Below are 17,029 nucleotides of genomic sequence, written 5' to 3'. Positions count from 1 at the left end.
ACCTGGGAGCTCCGAGGTTCAAGGACAGCCTCAGAGGCCTCTGGGAGGTGTTTCACCCATGCACAGAGCTGCAGGAGATCGCTGCGGCCCCACACTAAGCTTTGTGTAGGGGAAGGGAGTGAGCCTGTTTCGCGCCTCCCTTGGACGGCGCTGCCTTCCCTCCTGAGCGCTCGTGGCTGTTGGCGCCCATCCTTGTTGTCGGCTCCTGTCATCCGCGCTTCGGAAGCCTCGGAAGCTTGCCGGCTGCCACGCTGTTTCCAAAGCGCGCGGGCCTCACCTTTTGGGAGAGTTTGCAAGTTTCATTTTTCTAGGAGACTAAGGCAGTTTTAAGTCCCTGAAGTTTAATTCAAAGCAGTAATACCTCTTCTCACTAAGAATAACTTTTGGCTGTGCTCCACTGCAGTTATTTTTGTTTGTTTTTGAGAACTGGGAAGTGGAAAAGGAATCAAAATCAATCAGAAAAAAATCAATTTTTTCCCCTCCGTGATTTCCACCTGCGCTTCTCTGCTTCGGAGCTCGCGGTTCCTGGGGCAGAGTCCCAGGAGCAGCACCATGCTGCCCAGGCCCCAGGCGGCCTGGCTTCTGAATCCCTTTTTGCACAAGTGGTCTCCTGGCTGTTTGGTTCCCTCGGATGCTGTGAGCTGGAGAACCACGAGCTGTAGCTGGGCCAGGCCAGATGCTCACTCTGCTTAAAGGCTTCATTAGAGGCCTTTTTTTTTTTGGGGGGGGGGGGGCGTGGAGGCTGTGGTTTTAGTCAATCGGGCAATTTAGAAATGGTTAAAGATGAATTTTCAACATTTAAAAAAAACAGATCAATTAGCTTGGTTCTGTGATGACCTGTTATTGATTATCATTCAAAAAGCTGCTAACAGTTGGTGAGAGTTTGGGTCCAGGAGACCCAGGAGACAGGATCCTCTGGGTGGAGGTGGGGACATAGACCCCCATAGACCCCACTGCCAGGCCTTTTTTAAAAAGGCCTTATTGAATTTGTTACAGCGTGTTGTTGTCCAGTCGCTCCGTCATGTCCGACTCTTTGCGACACCAGGCTTGCTTCCGTTTTATGTTTTGACGTTTTGGCCTCCAGGCACGTGGGATCTTAGCCCCCTGACCGGGGATCGAACCCACACCGCTTGCAGTGGAAGGCGAAGTCTCAACCCCTGGACCACCAGGGACCCCCCGCCTGGCTGTGTGATTAACACGGCTCTAGCGTAAACCCCACGTTGCTGTGCTGTGATTTCCTGAGTGCTCTTTCGACACTGCTTTATTTAGTGGGAACAGTCCGCTCAAACAAAATGAATCATCCAGGTTTATTCTTTACTTCTCATGCTTCTCGTGTCTTGTCCCTGGGTAAAGCTCGGGGACATCCCTGCTGTGTGCGGTCCTCATTGGAGCGACCTTGAGCAGAAGGGGACTCTCTGGGTTTCAGGGCTCTCAGCCCTCACGTCCTCCCACTCCAGAGTGACCCCTTCCGCCGCCTCCTCTTGCTACCGGGTGGCCGGTGGATAAGCCTCTGCTCTCAGGAGCTGTCATCAGTTACTCACCGCACACAGTGAGGTTAAAGCGCTGACTTGGCTTTCCTTGTGGGTGGAGCCACCTTTTCTTTGAAGACTCTGGCTGTTAGTCAGCAGCCGTGGGGGCCCAGTGAGTGAAGCAAAAGCCACTCAGTCGTGTCCGACTCTTTGCGACCCATGGACTTAGTCCATGGAATTCTCCAGGCCACAATACTGGAGTGGGCACTCTTTCCCTTCTTCAGGGGATCTTCCCAACCCAGGGGTTGAACCCAGGGATTGAATCCTGCATTGCAGGCGGACTTTTTTACCAGCTGAGCCACAGGGAAGCCTGAGTTCTAAATTCCGTTGCTCTGTCTTCCCGCGTAGGCTTGTGAGCACACCCCTGCTCTGTAGGTAAGGAGGTTAGCCGCACAGACGATTACTTCACTGAATACACACCTTGTTTTACCCAAGAACGAGGACAGCTGAAAACAAACCAACCACTTCCTATTGGCTCGGTGGTCCGGGCCCCAACCTTGTGCTGTGAACGCCGTGCATCCACCATCACGTCTCCCTGCCCGTTCTCACCAGTGCGCAGTCCAAAGTCACTAACCAGCTGGTGCTTCCTTCTGTTCATCAAAGACCTTGGTTCGGTCCCCGGGTTGGGAAGATCCCCTGGTTACTTGACAGACCTGCTTAGTGATATTCTGTGATCCTTTACTTCGATGTAAAGTGATGCTTCGGCTTGCTACATGGGACAGAGGACAGTAAGCACTGCCCCTGCATCCAGAGTCTGCTAACAGCCCTGGACCACGGGCTAAGCTGGTCCCGGAGGCAGGGTGTAGCTACTCCAGGGAGGGGAAGTGGGCAGTAGAGTCTCAAGATGTGAATGGCAAAGAGGCTGAGATTGTTTTAGGGGCGAGGAGGGATAAAGGCCTGGGAATGCGCCCGCTTCTAGGAGTGTGGCAGAGTGAGCAGCCCTCACTCAAGAAGAGGGCTGCTGGAGACCGGGTCCTTGGGAGGGTGTGACTTGGGTCGTCTCTCCTGCAGGGCGCTTTGCAGTATGCGCGCCTCTCAGCCAGCAGTCTACATCGCGGAGTTTATCTTGAGGCCGTAAAATCAGAGATAAGTGCTTATTTTGTATCTCCAGACGTCATCTAGGTTACAACTTAAAGCAACAAGTGGTGGGTCTATGACTTAAATTTACTTTCATTTTGCGGGGGCCTATTCTCTGTTTTCCAAGTTTTCTGTGATGACCAGCACGTGTGAATGTAGAAAACAGAATTATTTTAGGAATAAAGGCCCTCACCAATTGCAGGAGAGCGCACCATGTTGATCTGTGATTCTCGGTCTCTGGTTGGGTCTTCTGTCACTGTCAGAGTCTGTGAACTCAAACTACTTTCTGATTTGATTTATAAAAGGGCTTGGTGCTTCCTGGGTGGCTCAATGGTGGACGCGGCTTTGATCCCTGGGTTGGGAAGATCCCCACTCCCATGTTCTTGTCTGGAAAATCCCATGGACAGAGGACCCTCATGGGCTACAGTCCATGGGGTTGCGAAAGAGTCATAAACAACTTAACGACTAAAACAACAACAAAACAGAAAGACTTGGTAAACGTCTTTGCTGATTTATTTAAAAATGTGGCTCGCTCACAGAGAAATCAGATGCCTACACAATTGTTACCAAATGCAAAAATTAAATGCCATCTAACTTAGGGTTTCTAACTTTCACAAAGTAATTACCGCTTAAACCAAAACATCGGATTCATTTTCACAAATTTGAGCCTGACATCTTAATTCATAACAAGCAGCTGCAGTAGACTCCGGCAGTCTCAAAAATGAGTGAAGATGAGACAAGGTTTTGAAGCAAGTAATGAACACAGGACGTAACAGAACATTCAAATCACACGACTGTAACACGGGCATCAGGGGGCTTCTTCGTGGACAGAGGCAATGGTTTTTCTGATTTCCTCCAGCTGTTGTGGTTTGTGGTGGCCTCTGACCTCCCACAACTGTCAACGAAATCAGCCTTCTCTTGAAGATCTCAGTTCTTATTCCTTTTCCTCTCTGCTCCAACGTTCAGATTCTCTCAACTGCTGTTGCTGGTAGTTTAATCTCTCCAATCATCTCTCCTAACAGCTTCTCCGATTTCTTCCTTTATGACCGGCAGCTCCCCCAGCTGCTCTCATATGTCTTTTTCCTCTCAATTTGCCAACATGTCAGGTCTGCAGAGCAGCCTCCGTCTAGTTCTTTTTGGCCCCTGAGTTCAATTTAACTGGAGTGCTTATTAGCAAAAATATTTCCGTGTTAATTATGTCAGCGGAAACTTGGCATGCCGATGTGTTAAGGAGCACATATCAGCAACAGCATGACCGTTTCCATGCCATGTTGGCAGAGATGCTCATGAACTTTAAAATGCCTGAAATCAAAGCAGAATTGTCAGATGAGAGGCTCAGCGGGTGGATCAGCAGAAGTTTTATTGCATTTGTTTGCGTTGTGCTTGTGTGTACCAGCACTTTGTAACTTGCAAGTGTTGGTGTAAATCTCGCATTTCTAGTTTTAGCATTTTTCACTGGACACTGAATATTGTAATTTTCCTCCCCTTTACTGTTGAGGTTTTTGATGAGCAGCTGCCGTGGAAACGGAGCGACGTTTTCTGATTGTTGGTGGGTACATCCAACATGTGCACTTTATGGTTTGCTGGTCTGGCTGGAGAGTCCCTGGCCCCCTGGGATCCCTTGTATGGAGAGAAGGAATACCAGCACGTACCCCCCACTGCAGGAGGGAGGAGCTAAATAAAAGCAACCTAAACTAAATCTGATCTTTTTCTTAGAGGAAGAGAAACAAGAAGATCAAAATTCTGTTGCCGCATAGTCTCAGAGCCCACGGGTGGCATGACATTGGTCTGACCTCCTGTGTCATGATGCAGGGTCCCACTTTCACTGAAAAGGCCCTGAACGCCTCTGCTCGCCTCTGCTCACCTCTGCGTGCTGGCATGCCCCTTGTGCTTTTAGCCTAGGTCTCACACCACCATCTCAAAGGATGGAAACCTCTAAGTAGGTGTATTAATATCTGGGTTTTCCTTTCTTTCTTTTTTCAGCATCTCTCAAGAACCTCAGCAAGAATAAGAAAGTGGTTCCGTTTCCTGGTAAGAGAATGGTTATCCTGATGTTTTATGGGGCGCCTGTGAGACGGGTCCTTGGCAGTTACCCGCGAAAATGTGTGCACAGCGCCCCCGCTGGGCCAGCCCGGAACTTCCATTTGGGGGCAGCGCCTGGCTTGGAACAAAAGCTGACCCTCCCGGGACTGTGCTCTGACCTCTGCAAGCCCTCTTTTCTATGGCACCATATTTAGGCGGATTGACAAAGGAGGATTTTCACTCAGCAACGTAGTCACACTGTCTGTCCGTCAGCCAGCGATTCAGTCCAGGCAGACTTTGCATTGTTGAACTATGCAGTTATTTTAAGATTTCACTGTATTTATAGCATTTTATAAGAAAAAAGGAAAGAAGAGAAAAAAAAAGCTTATACTTGGGGTAAGAAGGTGCAGTTTTCAGACAGGAGACTCCAGACAAATACGGAAATTCTTGGGGGCCCTGAAGTGACACGTTTTAGCCACATTTAGGGGCCTATTGGATTATGGATTCAATTCTGAAGGGAACCAATATAGAATAAGTGTGCAAGGTCAGAGACTCCTCAGCGATGATTGCATCTAAGCAGTGACGTGAACTCAGGGGCTTTGAAATGTGTTTTATCACAAACCAATGCAGCACATACATTGCTGGACATGAATGTCTCATGCAGTTTCATGTTAAAGAGCGTGGTGGTCTGTTGTTCACATCTCACTACCATTTTTAATTTTGCAGAGTCTAAGTTTATCTGTCTTTAGGAATGCTTTATGTGTGGGACTGGGCACTGCTGGTCCATTTATTATTTATTCCCTTTTTTTCATTTATCAAGCATTTTCCAAGTACCTTCCATGTGCCAGGCTGAGCTGAGCACTTGGGGAAAAAAGGTACCTAGGACACAACCCCTGCCCTCAGGCAGCTGCCAGGTGGGGACTGGACCCAGCAGAAGTCAGCCCGCCCGTAGGTGCAGGAGGGAGCCTGGAGGGCGCTAGGCCGGCTGCGAGTGGTGCAGAGGTGCCCCTTCCTGGGGGTTTGCCAAGCGCGGTTTCAGCTCCTCCTGCCTCTCACCGCCTCGGCCTTTCATTTTCATATAATCGATAATTACCTTGTGAAGGTTTTTGGTCTTTGTTCTCTAATAATCCCCTCCTTCGTTTTTTCTCTTTAAACTTGTGGTAACAGTAAGTGTCATGTGTCCAGTTTGCCTTCTATATCCATGGATTCAACCAACTGTGGATCAAAAATATTAGGAAAAACATTCCAGAAAGTTCCCCAGAGCAAAACTTTGCCAGTGCCGGTGACCGTCACGTAGTTTCTAACTGTACTGCGTAACGGCTGTGACATAGCGTCTGCACCGTATTAAGCGTTCTGAGAATCGAGACGTGATGTAAAGAACACGGGAGAGCGTGCCTAGGTTGTGTGCAGACACCGTGTCCCGTCACGTGAGGGACTGGACATCCGTGGGGTCCTCGGAACCGCACACACGAGAGATCAGTGTCCACAGTTCACTGTGGCCTTTGACCCCTTATCGCCATGATCTGACATTTCTGAAGACCCACATTCACCTGTTTTTTTCAAGAAAGAAATAACTGAGACCCAGGAAGAGAAGGCAGTCTGTCCAAGATTATTCTGAAAGTAGGTAGACGAACCAGCACTCATGAGTCACTTAAACCATCCTTCATAAAGGAGACAGAACAGTGGGGAGCTGCCCACCCCGAGCTGGGCACCAGGTGCTGAGAGAGTACAGGTGAGCTCGGAGCGGCTCTGCCGCTCTCTGGAAGCTCATTGCTCCCAGGTTGGGACTCAGATGGACACAGACACAGATAGAGGCTTGTGCTGGAGACCCTGGAAATGTCCTGGGGAGAGAGTGGCTGACGTCCAGGGCCAGAGAGAGGATGCGGCGGGAGGTGTTACAAAGGAGGGGGTCGTGCAGGTGGACTGTGAAGGGTCAGGGGGGTCTGCTGGGAGGGGTGGGCAGTGCTGAGAAGGGGGTCAGGGCAAGGGGGCCCCGTGTGCAGGCATGTGGCGGGGTGGTGGGAGCGGGCGGTGCAGCTGGAGTAGAAGGATGTCGGGGGGCCGTGTGAGGGGAGACACGGGGACACAGGTGCCCTAACCCAGGTCTGCTGTGTCCCCGAGAGCAGGCGGGGCCAGGTGCCGGTAAAGGTATCAGCCCCGAGGCTCAGGGACGCGACCCACCAATGTTGGCTTCTTGGCTGCCCAAAGCTTGCCTCAGGGTGGAGGCTCTCGTGGGCGTCTCCCCTCCCAGCGCTGACTCAGGGATCTGGGGGCTTCGTGATGCTGCCGCCTTCCAGAGGAGAGGCGAGGCAGGAGGTTACACGAGACCCTCCCCAGCTCAGCCGGGAACAGGGCTTCACGTTCACAGCCCTGTGGTCAGACGAGGCCCTCGCCCCCCATCCCAGGTGGGAGCTGGCTGGGAACCATCCGTGGCAGCTGGCGCACAGCTGGGTCCACTGGTCACTGCCACCACGCCCCGGTGTCGCTCTAGGGCCTGGTCTTTGTCCTGTAGATGATGTTAAAGCCGGGAGATGATGTGGTCAGGTCCGTGTTTTAAAATCATCACTCTGACAGAGGAGGCAGGGATGGGAGAGGTAAGAGCGTTACTGTCTGCAGCGTCTATTAGATGGCATGGACCACAGCCGTACGGCCGCTCAGGAGAGACAGACTTCATGACCACATGGACCAAACCTGGCCGAGGAAGGGATAGGAGAGATGAGGCTGACGCTGGAGCTGGGCTTTCTGGCTTGGGCTCTGGTGCAAACAAGAGCGGGAGCAGGTTTGGGGGGAAGGAAGGTATCAGGGTTCCGGGCTGTGAGGCGCCTGGCTCCTCCTGGGTTCTGCGAAGCTCCAGCTGAAGGTGTCTTTCCTCGGGCTGTTTCCAGCGGTGGTGTTTTCAGGTTTTAGGAACATCCTCTGCTTTCTGACGACAGAGGGCTTTTATTTCTGTAGGATTCGCTTGGCGTTGGCAAGCACAGTTTGGCTGCTGGGAGGTTGATAAGCGCACAGGACTCTTCCTGCTCTGCTTGGGTGGTTCTTCATGTGTCGCTGCCTCTTCTGGAGAACAGTGGCTCTGGATTCTCCTGCACCGATGCTTTCTTTTTAATTTTCATGAATGTGCCTTCCCTCTCTCTGTGACTTAGAAAAAGCAAGTCTTCCCAGTGGCTTGTCAACTTTTAAACAATGAATGGGTCACATTGCTAAATGAGAGTAAAAGCGATAAAACACGGAAAAGCAATTTGTCAGTGTAATGTCATATGTGAAAACTACTTTCTAATATCATCACTGTCATTTTGAAATCAGTGATATAGTATCAGTGCTTGTTATTTTATGATTTAGATCACGTGGTTTAGATGGCTACTATGTTTACTGGTGATTTTGTTTTGTTTTGTTTACTGAAAACAAGAAAAGGAACCAAATGACATTCTAGAGGAAAAACACACACCTGTACTACTAGACACCCCAGCTGAGAAAGAAGACCAGAGAGACCCACCAACAGGACAGCAGTCACAAGAGTCATCACCAAGACAGCCAGACGTGAAACCGGAAAAGCAGGAATCAGTTGAACGGTCGTCCTTGGGACAACCGTCCCGGGAACAGCTGACTCAGGGAGAAGACGAAGAGCAAGAAATGCCATGAAAACAAAGTATCAGCCGTAGCTGTGAAGAACAAAGTCTGAAGCTAGGAAGGATCAAAAGGCAAATGAAAATCACATTAGGCATTGTTTTTTTCACATAATGCTGAAGAGGTATGGCAGTAGGGTATTACAGTTGTGAATTTCATATTTTGGTGCCCAGACATAAAGTTTTCAAACAATGATTAAGACTAAATGTATCTGGAATTCTTTCTTCTGCTCCCTGAGTGTGAAGCTGGGAGGGAGTGGTTGGTGAGATTGAATGGCCTAGATCATCCCTCTTTCTTAGAGCCTCACCCATATCTGGCATTCCAGAGTGACTCAGCCATCCCCGAAATGATACAAATTTGCATAGTTATCCATAATTACTTATCCCTATTTAAAAGTGGTTTCAGACATAGTTATAATACGTACTGGCGCTTCCCAGGTGGCGCTAGTGGTAGAGAATCAGCCTGCCAGTGTAAGAGATGCAAAAAACCCGGATTCGGTCCCTGTGTTGGGAAGATCCCCTGGAGGAGGAAAATGGCAACCCACCAGTATTCTTGCCTGGATGGTTCCACAGACAAGAGGAGCCTGGCGGGCTACAGTCCACAGGGTCACAAAGAGTTGGACACAGCCGAGCGATATATCAATCTACACACAAACGTATCTGCATTATATATACACATACCTGCACATGCATGTCAGAAATAGGCGATAGAGCCCCAGCGAATGGTGTGTTTTTGGTGGTGAGGAGAATGGACTTTCAAGTCAGACTATGCAAGTGTGACCTCTCCTCTCATTAAGTGTGCGAACTAGGTCTGTGTCTCATCCATTAATCGGGGCTAATAGCAATGCCTGGCTCAGGTTGTTGGGGTGATTGAAAGTGATAATGCTTATTAAAAAGCCCCACGAACAGTGACGAACACATAGGAGGCACTAAAAGCGTTGGCTTACCGTTATTTCATTTGGGTTGTTGTCTTCTCTGTTAAACGAGAGAAAGCAAATTGGAGTTTCTGTGAAGACTGTTACCAGATTTGACTCTTCAGAGGGTTGCCTGAGCTGCTGGACTGCTAGAACAAAGCTGGCAACAAGGATTTCAGGATTGTCAGTTCAGTTCAGTCTCTCAGTCGTGTCCAACTCTTTGTGACCCCATGAATCGCAGCACGCCAGGCCTCCCTGTCCATCACCAACTCCCGGAGTTCACTCAGACTCACGTCCATCCGGTCAGTGATGCCATCCAGCCATCTCATCCTCTGTCGTCCCCTTCTCCTCCTGCCCCCAATCCCTCCCAGCATCAGAGTCTTTTCCAATGAGTCAACTCTTCGAATGAGATGGCCAAAGTACTGGAGTTTCAGCTTTAGCATCAGTCCCTCCAAAGAAATCCCAGGGCTGATCTCCTTCAGAATGGACTGGTTGGATCTCCTTGCAGTCCAAGGGACTCTCAGGAGTCTTCTCCAACACCACAGTTCAAAAGCATCAATTCTTTGGTGCTCAGCCTTCTTCACAGTCCAACTCTCACATCCATACATGACCACTGGAAAAACCATAGCCTTGACTAGACGGACCTTTGTTGGCAAAGTATTGTCAAGCCCTAGTTAAAAATCATACCAGTTCTTCACCATCTGTTAATTAGTAATACAGTGTTTGCATGTGGAAGGATAAAGGAGAGCTATTATTTCACCATTTCATGGTTTATTGTTAGACCTGACCGTAGCATTTGTTACGCCCTAAGGAAGAAATTGCAATCAAATGGAAACCATCTCCATCTTGCCTTTAGATATTTTCAGTTGATTGATACATTTCTGATGGAGAACCCATTGATTTTGATCTGGCTTTATTCTCACTATATGTTTTGGTGCGTGAGAAGGAATTTAGAACTGTGTCTCATTCCTTTTCCCCAAGCCCTCTGTTCCTGTGTCTGGTGTGTGTTATTGCAGAAAGAAGATGGATTTGGGGTAAGAACCTCTGGTCCACTCCACGTCACCCTTCATGGACCCGATGGCCTTGACCTTGGTCTGCTGTAAAGCAAGAAGGATGATGTGAGAGCTAGGAGCAAGTCCAAAGATCATGGCACTTACACCATAGGGATTAGTTAATTGACCCAAAGCACAGGTGACCTGTTGGAGCTTACAGTGACAGGGTAGGACTTGGCCTCATGGTTTCCTTTATTTCCCCCTTAAAAATTTTTAGTTTCAAATCACTAAGATATTTAATCTTAGTATAGAATTATTGTAGTGACAAATGAAACTAAACTCTCTAAAATTCACAGTAGTGTATTGGTATAAGATAGAGTCTTTATTTTAATGGGTGCATAAATACTGTTCCATTAAAAATACCGCAGCCAATGGCACCCACATTTGGGGCCTGACTCTAGTGTGGTCTGGGTGCTGGAGGAGTCATTCAGTGTTACAGTCAAACAAAAACTGAAATTCAAGCAATGCCAAAGCAGCTCAGCACCTTTAGAAAGTGGGGGCTGGGGGCTGGCGTGGGGAGAAGATGGAGACGGGGCAGGAGGGACCCCAAGGGTCTCCTTAGATCAACCGAAATGAGATGACCACTCACCCCGAGCTAATTTGACTCATTTTGAAAGACATTGTCAAGGTTGTTTTCCGCGTCGGTGCCCCCCAGCGGCAGACCACCGCCCGGGCGAGGCTGTCAGCCCCCGATCGCACCGCAGATCCTGACTCAGCGCAGACTGCGGCCGGAAGTCACCCAGAATCCAGGCTTTACAGACATACTACCGGCCTGTGAGAACTGGGAGAGGACTGCGGCCAGACCGCAGCTTTAGGAAGTTTTCCTTTTAACCTGCTTTCTTATATCTTTCAGATGGCCTGGGAGTGGAAACCATTAAATTAAAAAAATCACCTTTGTATCCACTTGAAGTCAGGTTTTCTTCCGTCCTGATGCTTCCATCTCACATATGGGCAGTTTAACAGCAAGAAGCCACGTCCGGGTGAAGAGAGGCCCCAAGCAGTAGGGTCTCCTCAGGAGCTAGAGATGAGGGCTTCCCATGGGTCCCGTGGGGTTCTGATTCCTTTTCTTGATGATATTTCTTTTTAGTAAACATTTAGAAGACGGAAATGTGGTTCTTTAAAATTAAGGCTCACCGGGATAGTTCAGGAAACCAGAAGGGTTTGGAATAACGTCTGCACATTTCCCCTCATGACTTTTTTTTTCGTGGAATGTGTGTTGAAAGGTATGGTTTCATTCTTAGGCAACACGGAAGTTCTCACAAAGAGGCGTCTAGAACCTCCACTACGTGAAGTTCAAAGCGAGAAAATATTTTATCTGCTGAATGATTAATTCCAAAAGAAAGAAGCAAATTACCAAGGTGAGCTGGGAAATGGGTTTTAAAATTTACTTTTTCTTAATGACAAAAGTAATACCCATGTAGCTAAGTGCAAATATTGAACAGTTTTCTTTAGCAAAGATTTTAATTGCAGCAAATAATATATGCCTTCAAATCACTCTGTTCAGAGTCGGGGGGTTGTTTGCTGAGCACGCGTAGGGTTGTTAGCTGTGTGTTGTTTGCATTCTAGTCATAGTTAAAGAAGCTATAGGCTATTTACCTTTGCGTTTTGGTAAAAGAAAAAAAACATGTGCTATCAACAAGGTTAAATTTTCAAAATTAGAAATTCATTTATTTTTTAATATTTACTATTTAATTGGAGGACAATTGCTTTACAATGTTGTGCTGATTTCTGCCATATAACATGAATCAGCCATAACTATACGTATGTCCACTCCCTCTTGAACCTTCCTCCCACCAAGATTAGAGATTTAAATATTGTCATCTGCAAGATACTGATCACTGCTATGTTGAGAACTTAAGCATATATTCTGTTACACTTATTGATAATACAGTTATAACCATTGGTAACAGGCTCGACAGTGTCAACTTCTTATATTTGATACTTAACATGCTTTGGAAGTCGGCGTGCTTTGAAATGTGTCAGAACCTATTGGGGTATGCAAGAGAAAGTGAAGTAGGAAACAGAGTTAATGAATGTCTGCCAAGCCTTCTGAACTGAGTAGGGAAGCCGGAAGGAAAACGAGCCGAGTGGAAACATATTTCTTTTTTGCAAAAATACATGGTAAAATAAACTATTTGTGTTTGCTGAAGCAGCGTGTGTTATTTGTACGTGAGAAGTTGCTTCTTTCCTATTAAGGTTCTCTGTCTTTGCTTTTGGCTTTCCTAGTTCAATATCTCTTCGAGTTTATCCAACTTGGAGTTTGCTGAGTTCAGTGTTCAGCTATTGATTGGGCAGATTCTGGGTATGAGGTTTTGCAGGGCTCCAAACCCGTTCTGGGCTTCCCAGATGGCTCAGTGGGTAGAGAGCCCACCTGCAGTACAGGAGCCGCAGGTGACACAAGTCTGATCCCTGGGCAGGGAAGGTGCCCTGGAGGAGGGCCTGGCAACCCTCTCCAGTGTTCTGGCCGGGAGAATCCCCGGACAGAGGAACCACGTCCATGGGGTCTCAGAGTTGGACATGACGGAAGCGACTGCATGCGCCCACGCACACAAACCCATCCTGCCTTCTGTGCTTTTCACAGTTGTGAGGTGATCCCCAAGGTGATTGTTGAGCTGGGGAGAGGGAGCCAGGAATAGGTCAAGCTAAAATGTCCCAAAGCTTGCTGTTCCTGCTGAGATTCAGTTATTTTCATTGAATAAATGCTCCTTGGATAGCCGCAACCCTTTGATTAATTTCTAAAGTCCTGAAAAAGTGATTTTGACCCTTTCTGCTAGTGACGTTGTTGCCTTTATGAAGGAGTGGGCTTTTGGTGGTCCTTACTCTGCCATTTCAGAAATGCTTCCCTTGTGGCATTCTTGACGTGGCAACTGGTGGGAATGCAGATGCCTCCGTTTTTGCACCTGCCACATGTTTTAGTTCTGTTCTCTCTTGGTTTATATAAACACAGAGAAGCAGATCAGCAATCCCCTATCACCACCAGGCTGGGGAACGGCATGTCAAGTCCTTGGTCTTGGAAGTCCTCAATCTCTGCGATCGGTACATGTGAGAGTCTCCTTCACTTGACTTCGGGTGGATGTGGAAAGTGAAAGTGAAAGTCACTCAGTCATGTCCATGGAATTCTCCAGGCCAGAATCCTGGAGTGGGTAGCCTTTCCCTTCTCCAGGGCATCTCCCCAGCCCAGGAATCAAACCCAGGTCTCTGGCACTGCAGGCGGATTCTTTACCAGCTGAGCCACCAGGGAAGCTCTTGGGTAAATGTGGGAGGAAGTGTTATTCTTCCTCCACTTAAAGGGAAGCAGGGAAGGAAAACTGAAGCATTCTCCATTAAGCCAGTGATTAAGATGGTCTTATAATTCATCATCTGAACTAGGGTACTCTTGATAGTGAGAAAGGCTTCTAAAATAATTTAATATATGTGTGTGTATATAAAGGGAGGGAGGGAGAGAAGACAGACGCATACCCAGGTGTGCGTGTATACACACACACACACACACACACACACACACACACACGAGAGTGATCGACCTCCAAACTAATTTTTACCACATTGGTGTATCTGAAGATGGTTCTATTAAAAAACATGTTTTGAAACTTTTGAAAGCAAGTTTTGTATAAAATAAAAAGTACCCACATACATTAAAGCAAACAGGGCCTTTTGATGTAGATAATCTGAACTAAGAAAAAGCAGAATAACCACTCTTGATACATATTCATGTGTGTTAACTGCCTTCCTAAAATTATATTTGTCTAATACCATGTCCCTGTATTTTCAAAAGATATCAGTGTTTAAATATGGTCTAATTATTTCATCTTCTGTGCACACTGTTATATTTTTAATTCAGAAAATTCTCTAGAGGTGCTGAGGGACCTGGTAAACTCAGAGCAAATTTCACTAAGTGTGAAAATCCTCAATACTATTTCAAAAATATTGAAATTAAAAAATATTTCAGGCAAATATTTTTGTAGTTATTGCCCATTGCTTCCATTCAGGGCGCCTTTTGTTGACAAATATTTTTACAGAACAAAACTCAGCAAAGAAGTTGTTTCTGTTGATGACTTTTAAAATGTTTTGTTAGTTTTTATGCTGCAGGATCACAGAGCCTCTCAATTTTGTGTTATTGTGATAAAATATAAATTTATCCAATTAAAAAATAGGTTCTTCATAAACTTCCTACCAGCTGACAAAATTCCATGAAAGTTATAGGATTTCCAAGTTAAGTCCTCCACTTGAACTCTCATCGTTCAATACGTTGAATGCCTCCTTTGCTCTTTTGGCTGCACTGCGTGGCGTGTGGGATCCCAGACCAGGGATGAACCCGTGCTCCCTGAGCTGGAAGCTGAGTCTTAACCACTGCACTGCTAGGGAAGTCCCGTGCTTTGCTTTTCTAAGGATACATTTCAATGAGCCTCCTGGTTTTAAGCTTTTCCCTCAATAATTGGAAGTTGCCAAAGCTAGCAATTATATAAAATAAGGTTAAACACTTTATTTGGCTCTGTTTTTTGGAATAATCTGATCAAAGCTTACAACTGATTTTGAACAGACTATAACCAGAATTTAGAAAAAAATTTGAGAAATGTTTACTCCAGTATGGATTAGAGACAAGATAGTAAAACGTGCTTTGTGGGCCTTGCAGATCAAGAGTACCAGAGACCGTGGGTGCTGGGGCTCTTGTCCATGGAAAATGCATGAAGCACAGACGCTGTGCCGGTGACCCTAGCTTCCAGTGTCTTCTGCTTGCTTCCTGAGTCTCGCCTGAGTCTGGGTAGGGAGAGAAGCTGCCCGCCTTCGTTCCTTCTGTAATGGGCATCTCCCTTTAGTGGGCTCCCTGGTCATTTGCCGCAGCCCTTTTGTGGCTGTCCAAAGGAGGCATCTTGTCTTCTCAGGAAGTGTTGGTAATGTGGCCACCAAATCAAATAGGTGGGCACAGGTTGTATCTGGAAATGGCATCTTGGCTGGAAGAATGCTGCCTATCACCAAGATTATGGGTTTCTTTTAAGCAGTAGCTCTGCTTCTTATTTATAAGGTGAACTGAAGTGAAAGTCGCTCAGTTGTGTCCGACTCTTTGCGACCCCATGGACTCTACAGTCCATGGAATTCTCCAGGCCAGAATACAGGAGTGGGCAGCCTTTCCCTTTTCCAGGGGATCTTCCCAACCCAGGGATCAAACCTAGGTCTGCCACATTGCAGGTGGATTCTTTACCAGCTGAGCCACAAGGGAAGCCCAATTTATAAGGTATGTCTAGTGTTATTCACAGCTCATAACTCAACTAAACAATTGACAAGAAAATTCAGAGAAAGCCCAACTTTAACTGCACGTCATGGACTCATAGGGTGCTATGTTTATTCCTCAAAGTTCCACTTTAAATGCTGAAATAAAACACGTATAAAAGAATATGAGATTTGGCTAAATTTTGAGGTTTAGAGTGGTTCTGCCCAGAGAATTAAAAAATGTTGGGTGTAGCGTGTTGCTGGCATTGTTCACGGGCGACACTAACAGGCATTAGTTTGAATAAGTCTCCATTGTGTATTTTTCAGTGTAAAACAAGTTTACATGCCCATGAAGACGAATTCTTTCCTGAAAAAATACACAAAGGATATTCAAAATTTTGAAAGTTGGAAAATTGATGAGCTTCATTTTTCTTCTTATTCCTCAAGTGACATATTTTGATGTATTAATATTTCTGGAATTCTGCATAATGGATGAGTTGCAGAGCGTGATGGAAGAGGAATCAGAGGACACCCATCTCCACGGTACGCACACTCTGGTGAGCTCGCCGACAGACTGCAGTGCCTGGAAGCAATTCCTTCTTTCATTTTTATTGAAAAAACATGACCGATGAAAACTTAGAATTTTTCAGGCAACACTGATTTGGGGCGTGTTTTCCCCGAAGTTTTTACAGAAGATGCTCTCCTGTGATGCTTCCCGAAGTTCAGAGCACAGGCAGGGAAGGGCCTGCGGCGTCCTGTCCCGGGGCAGGACCCGCTGCCTGTGCCCTGAGGGGAGGGTGCGGCCAGTCCCTCTCCTGGCGCTCCTGGTGCTCTGCTGCCTGCCCTGGAGGGCACCCTCTCCCCCACCGCGGGTGCACAGCGCACACGTCATGCAGCTGTCACTCAGGCGTGCTCTTTGAGGAGTTAGAGGACACAGGGCAGGTGTGGACCGGCTTCTCCGGTGGGAAGGGTGGGAGGGGAGCGGCCGCAAGGCGAGCCAGACCCGGCGGGACTGCTCCCCACGCGCTCTGAGCTGCTGGTTTCCCGTGGGTCTGTTCTTGGTGCGGATTCCAGGTTGGTCCATCTCCCCCCGTACTCTTGGGGTTCACGTGAGTTCACTCAATATTAGACGACTTTTTTCCTATCTCGTTTAGGGCCCAAGATTGCTAATTCTGACGTCCAATCTGCCATTTGATACCAGCAGTGTGAGTTGTCAACACAAATAATAAATTGACAGACAGGAGGAGGAGCTGGCTCACGTCTCTGGAGGAAGTTTCCAGACACCGATTGCTGCATGAATTTGCATCAAGACTGAACAGCAGGAGACGGTAAATGCTGCCATTCTGTTTAAGCTTCTCTACCTTCATGCACTGACTACAGAAGCAGGGTTAGGAGTATTGCCAGAGGAAGTAACTCACAAGAACAGCTCCCCACACTGTCCCAGGTGGGATTTGGAATTATGAGCCTCCTGGCTTATTAAAGTATCGATAACTCTGAGGCTTCATTGTGGCAGCAAGCTTCATGCGGTGTTCAGCGGACGTTGTAGTCCGCAGCAGCAAGCAGGAAGCCAGCAAGATTCCCTGGTGGTGGCTAACCAGCACTTT

General features: G+C 47.4%; 1 protein-coding gene across 1 annotated transcript in view; it reads left to right on the top strand.

The window, feature by feature from the left end:
- DCDC2C (doublecortin domain containing 2C) overlaps positions 1-8,240 on the top strand; it is a 66,517-nt gene extending 58,277 nt beyond the window's left edge. The window contains exons 11-12 of the mRNA XM_070795409.1: positions 4,590-4,637; positions 8,035-8,240. Of these exons, the coding sequence (XP_070651510.1) occupies positions 4,590-4,637; positions 8,035-8,058 (72 nt within the window). The 3' untranslated portion in view covers positions 8,059-8,240. The remainder of the gene's footprint in view (positions 1-4,589; positions 4,638-8,034) is intronic.
- The last annotated feature ends 8,789 nt before the right edge of the window (positions 8,241-17,029 follow it).

Source organism: Bos indicus, chromosome 8 (assembly GCF_029378745.1).
Source record: "Bos indicus isolate NIAB-ARS_2022 breed Sahiwal x Tharparkar chromosome 8, NIAB-ARS_B.indTharparkar_mat_pri_1.0, whole genome shotgun sequence".
Lineage (NCBI taxonomy): Eukaryota > Metazoa > Chordata > Mammalia > Artiodactyla > Bovidae > Bos > Bos indicus.
This window is presented reverse-complemented; position numbering and strand designations above follow the sequence as displayed.